This window comes from Triplophysa rosa, linkage group LG16 (assembly GCF_024868665.1).
Source record: "Triplophysa rosa linkage group LG16, Trosa_1v2, whole genome shotgun sequence".
NCBI classification, from domain to species: domain Eukaryota; kingdom Metazoa; phylum Chordata; class Actinopteri; order Cypriniformes; family Nemacheilidae; genus Triplophysa; species Triplophysa rosa.
The window spans coordinates 11,023,462-11,048,120 of NC_079905.1; the positions used below are offsets into that span (position 1 = coordinate 11,023,462).

Genomic DNA, 24,659 nt, shown 5'->3' on the forward strand with positions numbered 1-24,659 from the left:
ATACCTAGAATGTGAATGTCAGACTGGCTAGCAAAAGCATGGATGAAGTCAATCTTGTTCACAGCTGACTGGCTGTTCCAGAGACCCACGGAGAGAGACAGAGGTATAGAAGGGGAGGTGTGAATGGGACGCATGTGAGAGTGACGGCGTCGTGCCTTGCGTCTTGGGTGAGAACACAGGCATACAGGAATTAACTGGAAACACATGTTGTTGGTGTACAAGGAAAGTGAAAGCAAATGTATCTTAAATATACTAAAGTGCTTGCCGTTGTCTTTGCTCGGTGGAGTCGTGCAGGTAGAGTCAAGTACACCTGTCTGCAGATCGAGGCGTGACTACCCCTAGGGAGGGGCTACTTGTGTTGCTCCGTCGACATGCCTTTTCATTGGTTAGTGGCAAAGTAATGACGTCGATGCTACGGTAAACAGGAAATGGGCAATTTTCGTGAAAATGTCAACCTTACCATGAAAATATAAAGTTATTACCAAAGGGTTTACTTACACTAACAGCACAGGTCTCCTCGAGATTTTAAAGCATTTTGTTTTATTTTAGTGCATGATTTTTCCAGTCAGATAAGTGCGAATTTCAGGATCGTCCCATTCATATTCTTCATAAATGGACAAATGAAAATTAAATGAACTATTTTATGTTCTATGGAGAGGAATTCCTTCTTCATTTGTTAGGTATTATTGCTTCTGGTTTGTGAGTTTTAAATCACAGAAATCCTACAAAGTATGTCGTCTCCCAAAAACCCTGTCCTTTTTTGTTACATCCATAACCACTTATACATATATTATATACAACAGTGAATCCATTAATTACTAATATCTGGTAACATGGTGTCAAACACTTTGAATTGGATAATTTTGTTTGGAAAATGTTTCATTCACATGTAATAAGAATTCACTTACCGTTTTTAAATCATCACATTTTTGGAAATTATGAACTATAAATCACCATGTCAACGAATAGGTTATTGTTTATTTACAATTTATCTGCATGTTATTTATGTATATGTTTTAAGGTTACATATGTAAATAATTACTATTTAAATAAAAGTTGAGTGTTTTTAGCAAGAGTCTTCAGATGTTATTAAATTATATATATATATGTTATTAAATTTAATTTCCTAGATAATGACAAGGGTTATGGTATCAACGTTATAATTGTTTGTAAATAACATGCGACAATATGATTATTTCATTGATATTTATTTAATACTGATTTGATTGCAGTTCATTTGTTTGTACATTATTCATCCCCCCGTCACTTCCCCCTGGCACATAAAGCAGCAGTCTGCGTCCTCCATGCAGCCATAAAATCCTTCAAGACAACCGCGCTTCCCCTTTCCAAAGAATCAGAGCAGGATTTGAAGATTTTCTCACATATCTTACACACTTTGATCTGAAAAGGCACTCTGAATTCAGCCTTGGATGATGGCGTCACTTCTCCCCAGTTTACAACACCTGTAGCCAAAAACACAAAGCAGAATTCTTTAATATACACCATATACACATCTAAGATTATATGTTAGCCATGATATTGCTTTAGAAATGCAATAAGCAAGATTACATAAAGCCAACCTTTATGCCAAGGAGGCCTTGTGCATACTTCATTGCTCACATTTATACATTACACATTCAAAAACTACTTATAAAGTTTCACGAGGGCTGCGTATCTTATTTTAAAACTACTCCTCTCCTTTCAGCAATACACTAAAAGCGCAACTTTAGAATTAAGCGTTATTTTTAAATAAATAAAACGAAAGACGTACTCACCAAACACGAACAGCGAAAACAGCAGAAATGAATTTAAGGCTGTGTCCCAATTCGGGGGCTGCGTTCTTTGAAGGCTGCATTTTAAGACCGATTGCGTCACAGCAGTGCGACTGGAAAGGCGGTCCCGATTCAAAGGTTGCTTCAAATGCAGTCCCAAAATGTGACCTTATTTCCGCAGGTTTTTAAGGATGGAACGAATGTATCCTTCACAGCTTTTGCTATCCCGAAAAACAAAATGTATAGGATAATGCAATGTAAGTTGCTTTGGATTAAAGCGTCTGCCAAATGCGTAAATGTTAGAAAACGCTAACACCTTAGCACTCAGTCAACCAGTAGATTAAATAAACAAGCACAAGGACAAATAATCTTAACTAGCAACAGTAAAACAAGGTAAACAGGGTAAAGAGGAGAGTTACGCACTAATGCAGTCTTCTGCTGACTAATCGCTTCTTTCCATTTCACAAATTGTTTATTTAAAAAATATGTATACAATAAAATTTAACTAATTATTTATTGAATACAATTATTTTAGAATAAAATAAATTATGAATATAAATTAAATAAAATATTAATAGTTATATTATTAGCTACTAGCCAGAGGGCATGGGCTTTCAAAGAAAAAAGTATATTCGATATTCGCTGGGAATTATTAGAAAATTCTTTGAAAGTCGCACCCCTCATGCACGCATATAGGCTGCTCGCATTCATGTATAGGCTACACACACATTAACAAAGAGGCCATTCACGCTTTCCATCTGTATGATGACAAAGTGTTTAATTCATTAGGGAATAAGCTATCTTAACTTAAGCCACATAGTAATTTTAGGATAACGTGCTGGAACATATTAATATAATAAACATAACCAAATGATGGAACATATTACGAACAGCCTGAATGATGGTACCGTTGTTTGCTCTGCCCGTCTAGCATTCAACTTGGTTAATCTGATCATGAATCTAGCCGATTGCCGCTGACCTGTGGATGCTTCGCCCTCAAATGAATGCTCATCCTAGTGTTTGACCTATGATAAGAAATCTTCGCAAGGCAGAGTTTGCACTGCACTTCATTTTCATTCATTTTATAAAGGACCCTACACATAATTCATATTTAACATCGTGCCAAATTACCATATATGCCACGCAAGTCTACAGTGTGCGTAGCCTACGTAATGTTAGCGAGTGTGAGACTTCTTCAGTTGTCGGTTGACAGCGTTTAGGTGCGTTATTAGCAGCACCACCCTCTGGTTACATGAACGCATCACCACCGCATCAACACGGAAAACAAGGGGAATTGTTGTTGTTGTTGTTTATTTTTAGACGACAATCGCACACACTATTTGGTGTTCTATAATTAAATCGACTAAGCGAATATTCGAAAATCGTGACTCATCCCTACTAACCAGATTGATAACCAAACATCAGACCGAAAGTTAACTTTGGGCCAGGCGCATGCATCCGATGAAACCCTCTATAACAAAGATTCATATTTTAAGCTGTCAAGTACAGTACAATTTTGGGGAAAATTTGAGTTTGACATAATTTGACTGCAACCCACATAAAGTATGTAAAGTAGCCTGCAATTTTATGTTTCAAACAGGGGTGGCGATATAGAGTCAGAGTTCAGGCTTGCAGCCTTAATAAGTTAACGTAATGAAATAGGCCTATTGCAACTTTTTCAGTATAAGATTTTTTGGGACATATGAAGCAGGCTTAAAACACTTCAACCTTATTTGTGTTTGCTGTACAATAGTTTTTTTGTCTTGTTTTAGACGTTTTACAACTCTGTCTTTCTCTTTCTCCCCCAAGGGCACTGTTGATCCTCAGTGTGTCGTCTGGGACTACGGAAACCCGTAAGTCAAATGTTCTCCCCTCACGCACACCAATATACTCACAATATTTTCACTCAGCTGTCACTGACTTTCTGACATGTCTCGAAACTCATCTTGTTTTCATTAAACAAAACGAGACACTGTGTTGATTAAATTAGTGAGCTGAGAAAGACACTCCATTCTTCTCACCTCAAGTGTCAAAGTGAGAATCTGACACACAATTCCCCGTTTTCAAGGCGTGATGCCTACCAGCTCATGATTTGGTTGTCTTGCAGTATGATCCCATCCAAATACCTGACAACTATCACAGCAAGAGACTTAATTATTACAATTTCTAAAACTCAAGGTTTGTAAAAAATGTATCTTTTTTGAGGGACCCCTGCCGACGCACTTAGTTAGAGGTTCCGGTTGTCAGAGCTCCCCCTCCTGGTAGAACTTTCTAGCCTGTATGTTTCTCCTTGCCGAAATGTACAGGCAAGTGTCAATTATGTCAAACAACATGTTTTTTTATCCGTCCTTAGCTCTTGGTGATGCAACTCTGTCTGTTGATATGCTTTGGTTGCGTCTTGGTGGCTGTTTATTTAGGAGCTTTGAGAGCGCTGCATGTATTCTAGTTCACGCACTGTTTGTATTTGTGTCGGAAAACATCTGCGCTCCGAGTCAGTTTATTTCAGGGAGGCGATACAAAGGAGTTTTTCAAGCGGAGTAAAGAAGGTGAGAGCGAACAGGGATAAGCAAGAAGAATAGAGAGCGAGAGTGAGAATCTACACAGAATTTAAATTCAGATTGACAGCGTTTTTCTCATTTACAATAGGAGATTGTGATTTGAGGTGAGGTAACATCAGTTGTTGGTGTTGTGACAGAGTTAAGCAGAATTTAATTGTTTCGTATTTAACTGAGCAGTGATGCAATGATGCAACCAACGTGAATCAATGCCATGGAGCTCAAGCGATCCGTGCGGTAGTGAATAATTAAAAAACTGTCTATTTCATGCATTTCTAGATTGATCCATAATAAAGTCAGTTGTAGTTTTGCTGTGTCCATTTGTCCATCAGTGCTGATATGATCAGAAAACACATCTGTCCACAATACACCTGTGGAACGTTGGCATCCTCTTTCCTGCGCGCTTGGCTGCGCAAGAATGTCTTTTTGCATAACTCCCCACTAACAGAGCACTCCTCACGCATCATTAATACGCACCAGGAGGCAGGCCTGGCTAGACGGGAGAATGGCGGGCGGTAATTACTGAAGCAGAAAAACCTTCTATCTGCAGGCCGCAAAGTCAATTAATGCAAAACCTGATTACCTCTCCCTCCAAATTACATTCCAAATCATTCAGAGATGAATGCGCCAGTGTGATTAAAAAGCACAGAGATATAGAGATTTTATCGACGTTATAAATCCAAACATGGCAAAATCGCTCCAAAGCCCAAGCCAGTGAATGGAAATAACATACGGCCTTTATTTATAATCAGACGCTTACTGAGAGATTTATACTGCACGATATTGCAGAGAAAATTAGAAACTCTGGACCTTTTGTTTTTGTGTTTTTGTCAGTATAGATACTTTTATTTGGTTGCTCTTGTTATTGTTGTTTTTTTCCTCACGCAATTATCTGTTCATTTAAACAATTCCCAGCGTCAGTCTTTTTAAGATTGCTATCATTTCTCTCACATCTCTCTTTCTTTTATTGTTGTTTCCTCTACCACAATAGAATGATTTCTAGTTGCTTCCAGCTTGGAGTAGTTATTGCACTTTACCTCTGCATAATCAAGTAAAACTTCTGCTCCCTTTTCTGTGAATTCATTTATTCCAAGCAGGCAAAACTCTCTCACGCAGGTTCAGTCTCCGAAATCCCCCTCTCTTGTTTTTTAGCTTCAAGAAAATAAAAAAAATCTGTCAGCGTTTACTGATCCTTGTCGTTCCAAAACCTTTGTGACTTTCCGTGGAACAGCGAAAATCTCCCGCCGTCTTTAAAGCACTTTCAGGATAGCTTTTTAGACGTTAAAAAATAAATAAAAGTAAACAGAGTTCCACAGTGATTTTATAATGCTTTTAGCCAATTACAATTATTTATTCACAAAAGTTCTTTTTTAGGACAGATACTTCAAAAACAACCCGGAGTGCTTAAAGAACTCTTATAGAAGGGGAAAAAGACCAAGTCTGCATGAACTTTGCACTGTGCAAGGCTTGTAATCATTAATTCTCTTTTATGTACTGAATGACCTTACCAGACTTTCCTTTTCAATCTTTTATTTTCCTTCTTTCGGGGCTGGCGACTGCCGGAGCTTTACTCTAGTACGATCACATTAAACCACGTTTAATCCCTCAAACCAAATCTACACTCTCCACGGGGCCATTTTAATCACAGCCAGGAAAAAACGGCACAGCGCTAAGCAACAAATTGCTTTTGATTATGATAACGTAATGGATGCGCTATATGAATGCGTTAGGGCGGTGATTGGGTAATGCTTTGGTGGATCGTGCCCGTGCAGCTGCCACATGTGTGATGGGACGCGGGGGGCTATCAGAATCAGTCCGCCCTGTATTCGTTAGCAGTTAATTTGTTTTGAGTGAAGCTGCGTGGAATTGTTTGCATGTGGAGGGCCAGATTGTATGCTGTTGGGAGATGTGCAGCTGATGCTGTAAATAGAGTGTGGTGATGTCGGAGGGGCTTATGGGTATTGATGGAGAGCGAGAGTTGGCCTTGTTCAGGTTCAGAGAGTTTTACGATGTTCAAAGGGATAGTTCACCCGAAAATGAAAATTCTGGCATCATTTACTCACTCTCTTGTCATTTCAAATCTGTATGACTTTCTTTCTTCGGCAGAACACAAAAAAAGCTATTTTGAAGAATGTTGGTAACTGAACATCGGCAGTACCCATTGAGTTCTATTGTATGGACACAAAACCAATGCAAGTCAATGGGGACCAACAGTTTTTGTTTACTCACATTCTTAGGGCCCTATTTTAACGATCTAAGCGCATGGTCTAAAACGCATGGCGCAGGTGCACTCAGGGCGTGTCCGAATCCACTTTTGCTAGTTTAACGACGGGATAACAGTCGACGCGCCTGGGTGCATGGTCTGAATGGGTTGTCCCGATTCTCGTAATGAGTAATGGGTGTTTTTTGGGCGTAACGTGCAATAAACCAATCATCTCTCATTCCCTTTAAGAGCCAGTTGCACTCGCGCCATGACGGATTCGCTATTTACATGGTGGAATTTGCAAGAGCAGAGACTGGACGCTTCTCCAGAGAGGAAACGCATCTGCTCCTGCGTGAGGTTAAAGCGCGCGAGCAGACCATCCACAGGACAACCCGCATTTGTATCTTTATGTACACAATAATAATCTTTTACATTGTACTCCATTTATTTTTTATATTTGGCATGTTTGTGTGCTGCTGCGCTTCCCTCTGTCTTATAAGTTAAGTGAAAGCGCGCTGTTGACCCGCTCAGTGGCGCATTTTCTACTAAGTCTCTATTTAAACAAACAAAAAAATGCGCTATTGACTTTAGACTTTAGACCAGGTTTGAGTTGGTCTATGGCGCAGTCTATTTTCAGTTCCTCAAAATAGCAATGTGCAAACAATGCGCCTGAAACACCTCTTTTTTTAGACCAGCACGCCCACGGGCGCACAAATGAGCGCAAATGTGTTTGCTATTTAAACAATGCGGCGCAGAACGGGAAAATGCGTCGGGCTGAAACTAGCAAAAACACTTGTGCTGCACTTTGCGATAGGGCCCTTACAGTTTTGAAATGACAAGATGGTGTGTAAGTGATGGCAGAATTTTCATTTTTGGATCAACTATCCCTTTAAAAAGTTTAATAAAATTTTGGGAGAAAAGGAGTGGTAGCATTTTATGCTACACAGTTCCTTTTCCATTATATTCTCTCCCTCCTTTCTCTCTTTCTCTCTCTTTTAATTACCCTTCTCGCTCTTTCTCTCCCGTACAGTATATCAGTGCGTTTTGCTGCCTGACCTTCATTTGAAGTGAAACTAGTCTCCGCATGCCTTCTTTCATCCTAATGCCACCTTCACTTCCAGCTGGCCTTACCTCCCCCTTTCGTATCTGCCTCTTCCTACGCGTCTCTTTCCCGCTGCCTTGAAGTTCTCTCCCTCACTCCGTGCCGGCTTTGCCTCCGCATGCCCTGCCGCACGTTCTTCATCCTGTTTCATCTGACGATACCTGATGTTCTCTCTTTCTCGCTCTCTCTTTGTTAGTCTTTTCCATCTCTTTATCCAGCTCTCTATCAGCTCTGGGGCTTGTTAATTGTCAGCAGGTTACGATGCCCTTTTCTGTGCTGTAAGAAGCCTTTGGTGACTCTCTGTGAAAAGGATGGAGCTTTTAGCGCTTCATGTGAGATGAGCATGTGTCTCTAAAAGCCCCCCCCACACACAGACAAATAGAGGTAGGATCTGCCTCACAACTGATATTGTCAATGAATGTGCTTTTAACATTTGGCTTACAAATTTTTCTGCTTGCAGACGTGAGGCAATTGGGAAATATATTTTGTATCTACATTTTAATTTTCTAAGAAATTGTTTTATCTAAAATTATATGCCTGTTGATCAGCTGTCGATCAACAGTAGTCATCGGAAAACTAGATTATTTCATTTTAAGGTTGACATTTGCATGGAATTGTCCAAATAATGTTTTATACCTCACAATCATTTTGGGGTAAACAAAGAACTGACTAAATAACTCTCCGTATAGTGCTCGCTGCCTGAGGAAAGTGCTGAGCATGTGCGGATCAGCCGTCATCACTCTAGCTTAAGTGTGATTTAAGATGCTTAGAACGTTACAATTGCCTCCCGTTACAATCTCCTCAACTCTACAGCGAGAAGAGCTGTGACATTCAGTGTAGAAAGAAGTTCTAATCCACAGGAAATGAGAACAGGAGACAGAGCGAGATTGATGGAGATCATAGATGAGCACAATGGCCCGTGAAGACTCATCCCTGATGGCTGACTTTCATTCTTCAACACCAGCAGCTGGCGGGGCCATTGTGTCAGAACTCAACGTCTTCCTTTAGTTTCTTTTTTTTAGGTGGAATTACAAAGTTTCTCCCTTTGGTTGTGACACAGTACTAATCTTTTTCGTTCGTCCTTTTTGTGCTTGGTTTGGTCTTGCCGCTGAGGGCACAGAGGGAATTTTTTGAGAGAAAATGGGCGTAAGCAAAATGAAAATTGCAGATTTAAAGCAGTAGTCTGAGAGACAATTGTTTTATTGTTTCCGCGGTGAAAAAAGAAGACTCCTGTGTGCTTTCTTATCACCCATTGAGAGAAAACAGACTATTCCTGTACGTGTTTGTGTGTATGTCTGTAGAGATTAAAACTACAATTTAACAGTGTAGCTCACACACACTGTTCTCTTCCTTCTTCTCGGTCTCTGTCTTCCCTTCCCAGGCTACATTCATAGTGGGCGACAGCAGAGTTGTGGGCACTGAGAGACAGTTGAGCGACCAGGGAGGAAGGGGAGGGTTCTTTAATCTGTTTATAATCTAGTAAATTGTAAACCGCTCCAGAGAGGCAAGGATGTTGGAAAATAAACAGTTCCAGAGAGCAGCAAGGAGAATATGTCTCACAAAGGTGCTTTGTTTACTTCTGTTATTCACATCCCTTGGCTTCCTCATGTCATTTTGTAAAGTGAAGAGCTACAAGTCCCTGAGGCTAAAGTGGAAAGAGGACAAGAAATAAGTAGAAGCTATGCTAACACTGATATTTACCTTTTTTATTTGGAATGTTAGCATTCGGAGGACATAAGGTGTTTGCTTACGGGTAATGGGAAAACAGAGTTATGCCCTAGAGCATGGTCATGGCGAATCACTAGTCTCTTGTTGGGAATTGGGTAGACTGTGCACACGGAGCTTTTCAAAATTGAAAGCTCAAATCTTATTGGTTGGCATTATACAATTTTTGGGAGGCAGGTTGCATATATTTTTAAGAGTGAAATGAAGAGCTGCTACCGCTAGTTTTTCTGTCACTTAAGGTATGGAGTCTTTCACATATCACCCGGAGTCCAACTTAAAGGGATAGTTCACCCAAAAATTAATGGTGGTGCAAATCTGATTTATACTTCTTGGAAACAAAAATAAAAGGTAAAATAATAAATATCCAAGTAGGTGGTTTCAATGCAGTCACAGTACAAAATAACTGCATTTAAATGACAAAATGTTGGTAGAATTTTTCTTTTTAAGTAAACTATGTCTTTAACCAGATGCTATATCTTCCGGTATTGCACCGCACCGTATGTATTCAAGTAGTTTTTTTAATGGGTAAACTTGGCTCCTTTCTATCCAAATGAAGCTCATTATAGAAAATCTGCAGGATCCAGAAACATCTGCCTGACGCAACTAATGGACTGGAAAGGTAGAAGTAAACTGAAGTTTAGTTTAAAGGGATGTTTATGTAGACTTGTAAACGATCATGGCAGCAGTCGTTGTAACCGGACGAAGGCATCACGAGTGTAGTAAACCTTCTGTTCATCTGGAGTAGAAAATATAATACATATAAGACAGCATCTTTCAGCATTGCTTTATTTTATTATTTATTTTTAATATTGCATTTACAAAAATAACATTCTGATAGCTATCATTTGAATCATCATATACTGTATACAGCCACATAAGGTACTGTTGATGATCCATGTCGCTGTCCATGGTGCTGAATCAGTTAAACTCAATGTGGGACACAGACAGGAGTTTAGTGTCATCCAGGACAAATTATCATCTGATAGTGATGGTTAATGTGGTAATTAAATGTAGAATGATTTAATCTATTCGCAAAAATGCCCCATGGCTGTAATTAGTCATTAAATTTAAATCTGATGACAGAGGAAGTTCATTTATTTAACTCATTTATAATCATGTATTTAGTATTTTAAGAAGACATGGGAAAGAATCTTGTAACACACAAAAATAAGCAGAAATATACAGTCTTTGTCATGTTAAAGGCTCATCCATGACCCATCTTCAGTGACCTAGTTAAGGGGAGGAGGTTCTCGTCCAAGATTTTACGGTACATGGGCCCGTCCCTCAGCCCCTCAATGCGGTGAAGTCATCCTGTATACCTGTAGCAGAGAAAAAGCCCTAAAGCAGAATGTTTCCAACACTGTGCTTCTCTGTAGACATGATGTTCTTGGGCTCATAGTCAGCATTTCTCTCCCTCCAAACACAGGAGTCCATTTTGGTCTCGCAGCAGTGCCAGCACTTTCGCCAAAGCCTTTTCTGAATCATTTTTATGTTCATTGTCAAACTTAAGACGAGCCAGGCGGGCCTTCTTGGGCAGGAGGACCTTGCGGGTGCTTCAGGATTTCAGTCTACTGTGGCATAGCGAGTTACCAATATGTTACCAATGTTTTGCTTGCTAACTGTGTTCCCAACTGTCTTGAAATCATTAACAGGCTTCTTCCGTGTAGTTCTGGGCTGATCTTTAACATTTCTCATGATCATCTTTACCCCATTGAGGAAATATTGCAGGGAGCTCCAGAACAAGGGCATTTGATAGTTATTTTGTATATCTTCTATTTCCAAATAATCACACCAACAGTTGTCTCCTTCTCACCAAGCTTCTGTCTGTAGACTATTCAAGGTTTGTGCAGGTCTCCAATCTTGTCGCTGACATCCTTTAAAACCTATTTGGTCTGGACCATGGTGATGGAGAGGTTGAACTGGAAGATACAGATTCTGTTGGCAGGCATCTTTTATATACATAACAAGCTGATTTAGGAGTACTTTCTTAAAGTGACAGGACTAATCTGTGGTCCATATAGGCACATAACCAATCTGTGGAGCCAGAATTCTTGCTAGTTGGTAGGGGATCAAATACTTATTTCACTGACTGAAATGCAAATCAATTTATAACCTTTATATAACATTTTTTTCCCCTGATTTTTTTTAATATTCTGTGTCTATCAGTTAAAATAAACCCACCATAAAAATTATAGACCCTTCATTTGTTTGTAAGTAGGCAAACTTACAAAATCAGCAGGGGATCAAATACTTATTTCCCTCACTGTACCTGTATGACTTTCTTATACAGGTTACAATACAAAAGAAAATATTTTGAAGAACACTGATAATCCAAACAACATTGGTTCCCATTGACTGCCCTTGTATGTACACAAAACCACTGAGACAATTCTGAAAATATCTTATTTTTGTGTTCGACAGAAGAATGAGACATATTCAGGATTTGAACGACATGAAGATGAATAAATGATGACAGAATTGTCTTTCTTTGTGAACCATCCCTTTAATGAATTCAACTGTACATGCATATTCAACTTTAGATGCTGGAGCACACTGTGTTCTAAAAGAAACTAAAACTAAAAGAAACTAAAAGAAAAAGGAAAATGCAAGTACAACAAAAAATCTAATAACAAGAAAGTCACAGCTCATAGATGAAAAGTCAGGGAGGTAATCATTTGTTCATCTGAAGCCTCTCCATAAGACATTAGCACATTAGCACAGCTTGAGCTCCAGCACGGATGAAAATCACTCCTTCTGCAGGGTTCATCTACACAAACGTCCCACTGTATGTGAGCACATGCCTCTGCACTGATTCATTCATTCTGTCTGATTCTGTATATTACATTCGCAAGCATGCAAGTGTGTAGTTGATTTAAAGGATTATGTTGGGAGCTGCCATGCAAACCCAATGGCCCTCTGCATGTGTTTATAAAAAAAAACTAAGTTACAGCTGCAGCACATACTGGCCGTGGCTTTATGTTTACAGTTCAGTGTTTTAAATGCCCATATGTCTGTGCCATCTGTCTTCCAAAACACTACCTCTGTTTTAATGAGAAATATGCAGCAGTGAAATATAGAGATACAGAATGCACATAAATAAATGGGTCCTCCATTTATAGCTAGGCTAGTTAATGTACAGTACATCTAATGTCTCACCCATAGAAATACATCTCCCAGTGTTTCTTAAAAGTGAGTTCACCCTAGAATATTGTCATTACAAACCTGTAATTTTGAGAAATGTCTCAGGGGTTTTGGGTCAATACAATAGAAGTCAATGGGAGCCAATGTTATTTGGTTACCAACATTCTTCAAATATCTTCTTTTGTGTTCTGCAAAAGAAAGAATGTCATACAGGTTTGGAATGACATGAAGGTGAATGAATGATGAATTTGGGTTCAACTATTCTTTTAACATACAGTCTTCCCTGTTGGACCAGCAGAGGTATTACAACATAGACAGATACTGAACTTTACAAACCTCTTGCATGGATTTAACCTATTTCCCTTTTTCCGGATTGTGGGAGCTGGGGCTGGGAATTCGACCTTGCCACTAGCAGCTTTTCTGCCCAATGACCTAGAATCCCGTGCTGCTTACTAGGGCAGGACTCATTCCAGAGGGAGTGGAGTGACAGGGTAAATAACTGGATGGTGATCCCAACAGAGCTTTCCTTAGTGGGGACGGGATGGGTGCTTTAATCTAGCTCCTAATCCACAGTGCTGCCATGCATCACCCTCAGCCCACTGTGTTCATCTGTCAGGTGAAAGTATGCAAGATGCTAGAAGACAACAACATGCTACACTGCTTTCACAAAACACTGTTGTTATAGAGGCAATCCGGCCGGTTTTTGTCTTTTAAATCTCCATGTGTTTATTATATAGATAATTATATATAGAATTTCTTTCACAGCATCCCACTTTAAAAATAAAAACAATGCCTTTAAATGAAACAAAGACACCCTAAGGGATACAAAAAAATTCACAAGCCGTAACCACAGTTTTATAACCACAACCCTTAAAAATAATGTTTAATCAGTTAAACATCTTAATTAACAATACATTTGACTAATAGCATTTTTTTATATATATTTTATTTTAGAGGTGTATTTTAGTTGATATTATTTTAGATTTTAATTGGCATGTTTCTGATATTTTATTTTACTTTATTGTATTTTAATATGTTATTTTAAAGGGGTAATGAATTAAGACCTCAATTTTAACCCAAGCTTTTGTTGTATAAGAGGGAATCGTATTCAAGCGAACATCCTGTAAGTGTCAGAACTGAAAACGCCCTTGTTACTGAAATAACAACTGTTATTGACACGAGGCTCAGCGAACGCCAGGTCCTAGAATGCACCTATCTATGACAGGTTGAACACCGCCTCCACAGAAAACTATCAACAACTACTTCTCTAGCCCCGGTTCTCTAGCCTCTGGTTCGCGAATGACTTTAGCCACACATAGTACACACTTCCGTGTGATTTGTGATGATTAGGGTTAGGGTTAGGTGTGATGATTGACAAACTGATAACCATAGCGACATATTTTTCGGCTATTGCTTTGTTAGAGATCGCTTGATATGTCCTGATAATGTGTAACCTAACGTTACGTGTCTAACCAAATTCACAGAAGGCTCCAACTAAGTTTACTACGCAAACTGCTATCCAATCATAGCAGTGGGCGTTTACTTCCAAGTCTTCAATATGGCACGCCCATTCAAACCGAGCGTTTCTCCATCCTGCCTCAAAACCAGGGTAGAAAATAGCCTATTACTTATTGATTTTGATGTTTTCGAATGTAAAAGTAGAAAAACGGCCAGTTCAGCACACCTTTAATATGTTGTTTTTATCTTTATATTTGTTTTGTATATTTTATATTTTTTCTTTCATTTTAATGTGTTATTTTAATTTATTATTTGTTTATGTTATATTTTTTATGTTATAGTGCAAATTGTGATAATATTGGCATTGCAAATTGTTTCGGCCACGATGATTGTTTAGTCAAATCTAAAATTGTGATATCGCACCTCTACGTTGTTTATTATTTTATTTAATTTCAATGTTTGTATAGTTACTGTACATAACCCGAATGTGTTACAAAAACTGTATCACTAGGAGATTTCATCTCTACATAAAGCCACTTCAAACGAGTGGATGTTTACTGAATGATGAATGCATGCTGGGATGTTTTTGGCGTGTGGTTCAAGGCAGGAGTCTGGTTTACAGACTCCTGAACCCTCTTTGCACCCGCTCATTATCTGAAAATAAGCACAGAACTCTCAGTAAGGAGGCCCTGACTGAGACTCTCTCCCACTCAATGGACTGTGGATCAACCCCTCGAACAGCTCCGCTTTTTATTACACAAGAAAAGTAAACGATCATAGCTTAATGCTGGCTCTTAATAGTAAAATGTGGGGTGGTTCCTCTCTGCTGTGATAGTGTAACCTGGCCGACCCCTGGTCATCACCCTCTCTTTCCCTGTTATGAAGTGAGACAGTCAGCCATAAGCATCTTACAGATAAAATGAGCTAAACTGGGATAATGTGGTATCTATCTCACTGCAAGAGCTGCTCCATGTGCCTTTATCTGTCTTATCGCGTTGAGACCTACATCTCTCTCTCTTCATACCGGTTTCTCGGTCAATCCGTCTCTCTCTCTTTTATTTCTCTTCCTCTCGCTGTAATCTTCTGCCCACTTTCTGCTCATGTCATCACTTACGCGTTTGGTAAGCTTTGCTTGGCAGTGACTAAGTGTTCGAGTCGGTCTTTGTTTGTATGTCCTAACAAATTAACGACTAAACATTCTCATGCTGCTCTATATTTAGACTGGAAATCGTAACACCTGACACGGAAATGACTCTGTATCCTGTGGTTTTGTACGTGGGGGCAGAACAGAAGAGAGAGTGTGTTTGTTGGGGGCGGGACTCCGAGGGCAGGGGATAGTGTAGGGTGTTAGTGTGTCAGTTGGAAAGCCAACATATTGAGTCTCAGCAAGTATCCGTCTGCTCACGTATAGCATCTGTAGTCCGAGTGTGTGGATTTACACTACGCCACAGTGGTGAGTACATGTTCGGTGCTTTCCTGTGTTGTTTACCTCAAACAGAGATTTCGACACTGCCAAGATGCATGTGTAGAATGACCAATAGCTTGTGTAACGGCACTGGTTGCGTGAAGTCAGAGATCAGGTGGTTTTACAAGAACAACATTTCACGCTGTGCTTGAATTTGGTGGTGAATATTTCCGCCATAATAAACCTTTCCTTTTGCTACTGTATTGCTAATGTTAGTGAATTATCATCTGCCTATGTCTTATAATTCTACACTTTATAAGACTTAAAGTTTATATGTTCAAGATGTCAAAACTGTTACTCATGTGAAGTCATTTCATTTTAGAAACATATTGAAATTTTCAGTAGTTTGTATATCGCTGCTGTCTTTCCAAAACCTTATCCACATACAGTATCATATCTCCATATTTCATGATTTTTTTTGTGCCATAAATCGTTATTATTTTTCACTGGGTTTTGCAAATATCTAACTAATAAAACGTATTAAAAAGTGCTTGACAACTTTGACAACACGGAATGTTTAAATGATTCAAGTACAGTGTTTTTTTCCATTTCCTGAAAAACAGCGAATTTGGAAGTACAAGGATTCAGAAGGACAGCGAAGATATGTAAATACCGTTTTGGTTTGCTACTGTTGTGATATTTCTCACCATAGCTAGCCAGCTACACGCTGATATACATGTTTGTGTTGGTTACTCTTTGCTCTCCACAAATTGTGCTCAAATCATGAAAGGACCATATTGTAAATCGATTATTTATATTATATGGACCTTCGCCATTATCACTTCTAACATTGTCATGCATTGTCTGACCGTTCTCTCCTGGCATCGTTCCCATCAGTACATCAGGAGGAAAGCTAATCTCTCTTAAGAAGCTTAACAATTATCACCAGGAAAGCAAAGGTGAGAGGCCAATGACAGGCAATTTCCATGAATTTACATGGTTTGCTGGGTTTCATATGTGGCAGCACTTAATGTCATTTTCCTTTGCTTCTGCAAGTAAGGATGAGCACTTGATCTTTCAAACTTATTCAGAAACCTTGCTGAGAGTTTGATTTTGAAGTCAGTGCTTTGTGCTCTGGTTCAGGTACTGACTTTTTTTAAAGGGATGGTTCAACTAAAAATGAATATTCTGTCATTATTCTGACACCCTCTTGTCATTTGAAACCTGTATGACTTTCTTTCTTCTGCAGAACACAGAAGATATTCTGATGAATGTTACCGAACAATGTCGGACCTATTGACTTGCATTGGTTTTGTGTCCATACAATAGAAGTGAATGGGGATCGCCATTGTTCGGTTACCAACATTCTTCAAAATAATTTCTTTTGTGTTCTGCAGAAGAAAGAAAGTCATACAGGTTTTAAATGACAAGAGGATGAGTAAATGAAGACATAATCTTTCGTTTTAGGGTGAAGTATCACTTTAATATACTGTATGTTGAAGTATCAGTATTGTCATACTGTAGATGTGCTCAAATTCCTTGATATGAGCAAAATATGAGGTCTTTTTTTTGCATGGAAAATCTCTCCGTTTAGTCTAAATGGCGAAATCAATGTATTTTGAGGATGTTTTTTCAGTATGTTATTCTAGAAACCCGGGCTTTATTCTCCACCCACAGTTTGTGTCTGTGGATTTGTAGGCTTTGTGCGAAACACAGTGTGATTTGGGTTATCTCAAGATGTGTTCTGCTGACTCACGGTCTTGTAATTCTCAAACATTGTGTTTACCTGACCCTTATACGTTCTTTATAACGAATGTCCAGGAAATTCCTTTGTATTGTATGGTTCAAATAATAAAAAAGGATTTCAGATCAAGTGAACTTCCTCTTTCTCATACCTTTAAAATCCATTATTATCATTTTTCTTTCTCACTTTCTTCTTTGTGCGTCCCTTTCTCATTTTTCTTCCATATTTAAATGCTCCCAAAATGATGCTCTCAACACATGGCATGATAATAATAGAGGGCATATTTAGCTCATAATGCAGGTGCCTACGACCAGATTACAATTAATTGCCTTCCTGAAATAAAACTGTTCCACGCACGGATTTGCGGTAGACATCCACATTTAATTTGTTTGTCTGAGCATTTCTCGCTTTCATGCTAAACGCGGTTCTGACTTAACCCGGCACCCTTTGTCAAGGCGATGACTCCTTTTATCCACGGCAGCTCGATCACGCTTGTCAACGTTTATCTCGTGTTTTTGCTCCGCCGTTTGTGGGAACTCATCTTGTAGTGGATATTAAAAACAAAAGGGAACAAAGTCAATTTCGTGTGTTCAGTAATCTGATCCCCCACTCTCAGACTACTGTCACTGCAGATTTGGCCATTTAATCAGACGCCTAAACACAAACACGGGCCGGGCCATTGATGATGCGAAGCCAGACCGGAGCACACTGCTGGTTCATTAAACCTATCACAGCATGTGCTAATTAAATAATGAAGCTGCGCTCGCATACCGTAAGGCGAGAAATGACTGCTGTGGCATTTCATTCTCCATATGTTAGCAAGCTCGCCCTTGCTTTTAGCATTTAGAGTTGCTTTTGTGTGTATGACAAAGAAAACGGTGTATAGACAGAGAGCTGTCTGCATTAAAAGCTTACTGTATTAAATGTCCAGGGGAATTGCTTAAACTAGCCATAATTGCATATGGGAGAAAGCACTTCAAACAGCAGCAGCGAGGGAGAAATTAACAGGTTGAGAGAGAAAGTTTGCTGTAGGCTACTGTGTTATATTGTATGTAGAGGGAGGGTGTGTACACAGTGGGATTTTGTGTTTGAGTTGCTATTTGAAGCACATGAATGGCTAATGAGGTCAGATTCAGGCTTTTCGTCGATATAATTGTGTTAGACTAATGAAAATTAAATGATTTATTTGAAATGATCCCTTGTGAAATGTGGTGCTGGTCAGGCTGTGGACTTTAAAGCAGGGATTTCCAACTAGGTTGGTAAGGAATATTTAGAAAAAGATGTGATTTGGCTTTATTAACCATCTGGTGTTCCTCAGTCGCTTTTAAATTACACTTTTATTTTATTATTATTTCATTTATCATTATTCTTTTACTTTATCAGAATGGTATGGTATGTAAACACAAAAATCAAACACAAAAAAGATAAATGGTCCAAAAAGCCACATTTTTACTCCTGACTGCCATAGGAAATGAATAGGAATAGGAAAAATACTACACTTTAGTGATATTATATTGAATGGAAAAATAGGTAATAATTATTGCATAAATATTGCATAAAACAATAAAAATCACAAATTAATCTGAATATTAAAGGAAAAATATTATTGAACAACAACATATTACATTGATTTAACTTACAGAAATAAGTTAAATTTCAGGTGTTTAGTCACTTCACTGAGTATGAAGGTGGCCCCTAAACAAGGAGCACCAGAGGGTTAAACTTTTAAATCAAGAAGAAACAATTACTGGGATTCCGTTTTTTCCTGTTATACATTGTGACTAAAATGTGGTATTATTAATCGCTAAATGACATCCAGTATGAGACACATTTCTGGTGTCAATGAAGCCACACCTGAGCGTTACTGGTGGTGTTGTTGGGAATAAAGATAAAAAAGATTGCAAACACTGCTTAAAAGATAACATGACATTACCAGCATCCTCACACCTCATGGTGACCAGTCAAAATGTTTCTTTTTGCCGACAAAATACACAAAACAATATCTTGGAGGATTTGAAATTATTCTTTCAAAACATTGTAACAGTCTCATTCTGAAAGAAATTGGATGTTTTCTGATCTAAGCAAAGTCTCTGCATCGCCTGCCAAACAATCTTTTAGATGTTCTTTCACTAACCACACCCCGTCCTTATCTCACTCACCTGATGAACATCCCTGTGAGGTTTGCACCTGATGCTTCCTGCTTGATCCTAGTCTAACTAGAAATACGCAGAATTCCATTCATGTTTCTGCCTGTGTTGGCGTCTGAGAGACTTTGACTGGGCTTCAGCTCAGATCAGCTGCTTCAGAGATGTCAATTGGCAGATCACGGCGAGAAAGATTGCACTTATATTGCATTAGGCCGGGTTTTATTCATTAACTGCTTTCTGTGAGAGCATGTGTGCTGAAAAAGGCAATGTGCATGTTCATGAGAGACAGAATGAGATGAAAAACAGACTGTAATGCATCACTGTGATGTAACCTAGTTATAAGCCATTTTTCTAAAATAACAACATGTACAAAGCTTAATAGTAATTTTCTTTGGATGCGCAGATATGGAAATTTTGCCATATAATAATAACTGATAATAGCCGGTACAGATATGGCCAATGGTCCAATGTGCATCCCTTGCACTTTTCTATTTCTTGGGAATTCCTATCCCAGTTTAGGTGTTCCTAAAATGTTACTGTAATACAGTTGAAAATAAGGAAGGAAGGAGGCGGGAACCGGCGAACATTAAATAAACTTTTAATAAAATAAACCAACCACAAAACGAATGTAAAGGGCCGACAGCTACCTCACGGTCAACTGCCGGCCACACAAACATAAATAAAACTTAACACAATGTCCAGGCCTGGACCTCTCTCGTCGTACACTCCTGTCGCTCGTCCTTTTATGCTTCCGTAGCTCCTCCGTGAGAGATGCGAGACCGGTGCAACGCGCAGCTGACACTCATTATCACTCGCGTCACCGGCCTCGCACCGTTCCCTCACGGCTCTCGTCCCGCCTTCCTCCTTACAGTTACATTGATGGTGGATTTGACAGTAGCTTTATTTGTGCTGTAAGAGTAAGCTTTCCACACTCCTAACCTAATAACTCTTACAAGATATGCAACTAATATGCCAACTTCATAATATTATTTATAAAATAAAATGACCAGTATAAAAAGAATAAATGCATTATAATCACATACAGTAGTGCCTCATCTCTTTACATTTATGCATGGTCTCCTGTTTAATTGGTATATTGAAACATTGAAGTATGTTCCTGTGACGCAAATCTTTTAAATCACCACAAAATAGATTCAGATTGTAATGTTCACTCTTGACCATTTTTACACTTTAAGTACCCATATTTTCAACAAAGCCAAGCTATTATTATTTCCTCCTTTTTGTCTAAGGTTTTTACCAAGGACAACAATAACCTAAATGAATAATGTGTTTGTCACATAATGCCCTTAGTTCACCACCCAATAAAAGTTTTAAATTAGTTTTTTTCCAAACTTGTATGATGTTATTTTCTATACATCCACATTCCATAGAGACCACAGGCTTTTTGGGAAAAACAAGAAAATAGTAATAAAATAAAAAGGGCAAAAAGCAGTAGTTAAAATTAAAGTATGTTTAGGGTCAGCAGTGACTTTAAATGGTCAGCAGTGAGATTAAATGGTTCCGAAACTGCACCATATATTTATTTATACAGTACATTACATCATATTCGATTAAAGTACAGGTGCAAAGTTGAAGATCATCATTACATAGATTTAATTTTAGTCTGTACAACACAAGGTTATTGTTTTATAAGAATTATAATATGATATATGATAAACATTATAATATTTATAATATAATATTTAGGATTTGAAGAATAATTTGGTTTATATCATCTTTGAAGCTTGACAGCCCACAGACACTAAAATGGATATATGGATCTTTTTGAATGAAAAACAGCTATGTAAACATCCTTTTATTTATGTTGCATAAAAAGAACAGAATACAGGTTTGGAACAACATCAGGGAAAGTAAATAATAACAGAATTTTGGTTGAATTGATCAACTCAGAATGATTTTCAAATGATAAAACACAAATGCAAGCTTCCCATTACAGCTTTTAAACCCTGTGCACATCTGCTGTGTTAACCCCAATTGTTTTTTGCGATTAGCAAGTCAAAATTGTCTCCTGCGGTAATGAACATTATGCCACAACTTATTTTTAATAATTTGCACTGATCTCAAAACATATCTTTAAATGCCTTGCTCAAGCCATGCCACACAGTGGTCATGGTCGAGGTATTATTCTTTCTGTTGCCAGAGCTTTTATCACCCGTATATTCTATTAAAGTGAAAAATGACCTAGCGTGTGACAGGTTGCAATCCAGAGTCTCATCTGTACCACAGGCCTTATGTGACTGGAATGTTTTGAAGTTGACTTTTAGGGGCTCATGGAAAGAGAAATGTTGTTTTGTGTTTAACATGAATCTATATTTAGAGGTTCCTCTAAGTCTGACCATCTGCTCTCCGCAGTGTGTTTAAGCTGAGGATCAACTCGAATACAACAGCTTTGCATTGTTTGTATTTGGCAAATGTTTTTACCCCTTTACGTATAAAGAAACATGTTTTTCTGTAAAACTTTTTTTCTGTATATTGTGTAAAACACAGTCAGTGTTATTATGGCTGTTTATCAGGATATTAGGATCATGCATTTATGTGTATGCAGTTTTTGTGACACTTTACAAGTGCAAAATGCTGATAAAAATTGGCGTCCTCTCGTGAATAATAACTTGACGAAGTACTGCAACTGAACACATGCTTTAATCGAATTGTAAGAATTATTGCCTGTGATGCGAGCAATTCAATTCAAAGACATACAATAGTCTGGTAAAGAATACTGTGACTTGTCGTCTGTGAAACATTTACCACTAAAAGTTTGTCTTTTTTCCCTCATAAATGTGAAATATTTCCCACAGCAATATTAAGCCTTCATAGAAAATATGTTCGGAAGAAAATCATGTGTCTATACTTTTTTGGTCCAGTTTTACAGAGAGACACAGAGTTATCCAAGTATGATGCTATTTTTTATGCTAATATGCGTGGCAAGCACAACAAAAGAATGAAATTGTCAAGGTAGTTAAAATATAGTTTTAAATAATGTCTATAGCAAAACACAATTTCATCACCGGTATACGGAATATTTATGACCTTTAGGTTTTTTTTTTTTTTTTTTTTTTTTGCCATTTGCAGGTAATACAAAAAGTACATTTTAACCCTTGTGTGTTACTGTCTGTATGTGTCTGGAAAAGGAGCAGCCAGAGATGTTTTCTTGGTTTCATGAGGGTTGTTTATTTAGCTGTGCAAGATGCTAAAACGGGTCTGAAACACTGAAGAAATAGTGAACAGTCCTCCTGTCATAAGCCTTACGTTATGCTGCACAAAGTAATAATACAATGTGTTCTCCATTTTCTCACTCCTCACCCTAAGCTTCTGTCTCTGTGTCGAGCAGACACAAATGTCTGGTAAAGCAGCTATTTTCTACTTGTTTCTCAGAAGGGTCAGTGATGAATTTGTACGGCACTAGTTTACCCTGAGGTGGTCAGGTGAATTTGTGTTTCAGTGACGTAGTTTGTGATTTCAATCCTTTTTCGAATCAAAGTCTGTTTTTCCTCACATAACCTCTACAAAAATTACGACTCGAATTACCTGTTGTTTTTTGCAGCTATGTCACGGGTCCTCTGAGATATTCGCTGTGATATTCAAGTCCTCATGATATCTCTGGGTGACATAAATAGATGCTCGGATTCTGAGATGAAAGATGTGCTATTGTTTTTTGTGAGATTATAGGCCCAATGAAGTTGTCTGGATGAGCGATACAATATCATTTAATCCGCAGGTGTGCAATGGTTTTTGACAATTGAGTATTTATTAGAGTTGTTTGTTTTACTATATTTGTATTGTAAATATAATAGTTTAATATACTATTCTGTCATCATTTACTCACCCTCTTGTCATTTTAAACCTGCATAACCATTCATTCATCTGCAAAACACGAAAAGATATTTTGAAGAATGTTGGTAAACAAGCTGTTGGTCCCCATTCACTTCTATTATATGGACACAAAACCAGTGCAAGTCAATGGGGACCAACGGTTTTCTTTTGCCAACATTATTCAAAATATCTTCTTTTGTGTTCTGCAAAAGAAAGAAAGCCATACAGATTTGAAATGACATGAGAGTGAGTTAATGATGACAGAATTTTCATTTTGGGGTGAATTATCCCTTTAAACTTTTATATTGTTATTTTTATATCATTATATTGTTATTATATTGTTATTTTGCATAGCCAACAGTATATAAAGATATTGAGTAAAATTAGACTTTGTAAGCATGACAAACAGATATTTACTGACTGACTAGATGAGGATGACTATTATCAAAGTAAGATCGTTGAACTTGAGGGCCGTTGAGGCTGAGAGGATTTGGAGTGGGGATTGTCATAGACAAAATATAGCTTTCATAGTAGCAGTCAATTCACCATACTAAAAGAGGGCCAGTGGTTCCTCTTTTCTCTCTGTATGACTCATGAATTCATTTTTTCTCGCTGTGTGTGTGTGTGTTTGTGTGTCGTCGCTATACCCTATCAACAGAGAGGCTGACGAGGAAAACTGGGACGCAGAGAGTTGCCAAACGCTCCCGTCGCCGGCAGTCTCCCACACTAAATGCCTGTGCAGCAAGCTGTCTACCTTCGCAGTTTTAGCGCAGAAAGCTAAAGAACCGGTGAGTGACATCTTTACCTTTATGACATCACACCACACCTCATTCCTTGGCAGGAAGAGGGGCGGGGCTTGGTGCTCTAAAACCCTTTCAAGAGCTGAGAACATATGCCGCCACACATGAATGTTGTTGTAGAATGCTGTAAAGTGTTTGGTTGTTCTTTGTAAGAGCTGAGAAGGTCAGCGTGCTTTCTGTTCCACAGATGCCAGACTAAATGGAAACCGATGTGCGCTTTGGTAATGATTTCTAAAAGGTAGTGGAAGTAGATGGTGAGTCACTACGCTGTTGGCGTGACATTTGAGGATGCTCGGGATGCCGCCCTCCTCATAGTGTGCATTGCATAAAACACATTTCAACAGATGGTTGACCAGGTGTTAATATATCATGGTATGCATAATGTGACAGGCTTTGTCTTTCCTGGACTTTCTCCCAGGTATAATTTGAATTTCAATGGACAGGGTTTTTTTGGTTTAGTTTTTCTACCATTATGAATATCAATCTCAAAAGGAGTGTTTTTTTATGTGAAGCATCCAGGGAGGTGTTTAGTTTTCTTTAAGAAATTACAATATTGAATTTGGCTTGTATTGTAAGGATATGAATGTGACCCTCGCTGGTGTGATGATGTGGGATTTTAATCATATACAGTACCACCTACTAATGAAAACATTAATTGTAACTTGAGTTTTACTTCTTTTAGCAGCTTTAATCTCTATAGAATAGTTAAGATGCTTACAGAACTCTATGTGGTCACACATTTGGATTTATACTCCTCGCATAAATCCACCAAAATG

The 24,659-nt window shown here is 38.4% G+C and overlaps 1 protein-coding gene across 14 annotated transcripts in view; it reads left to right on the plus strand.

Moving 5' to 3' along the window:
- Nucleotides 1–24,659, plus strand: part of adgrb2 (adhesion G protein-coupled receptor B2) — a 253,724-nt gene that overhangs the window by 159,529 nt on the left and 69,536 nt on the right. For all 14 annotated transcript variants that reach the window (XM_057354076.1, XM_057354078.1, XM_057354082.1 and 11 more), the window contains 2 exons: nucleotides 3,582–3,625; nucleotides 23,742–23,871. In XM_057354076.1, the coding sequence (XP_057210059.1) occupies nucleotides 3,582–3,625; nucleotides 23,742–23,871 (174 nt within the window). The remainder of the gene's footprint in view (nucleotides 1–3,581; nucleotides 3,626–23,741; nucleotides 23,872–24,659) is intronic.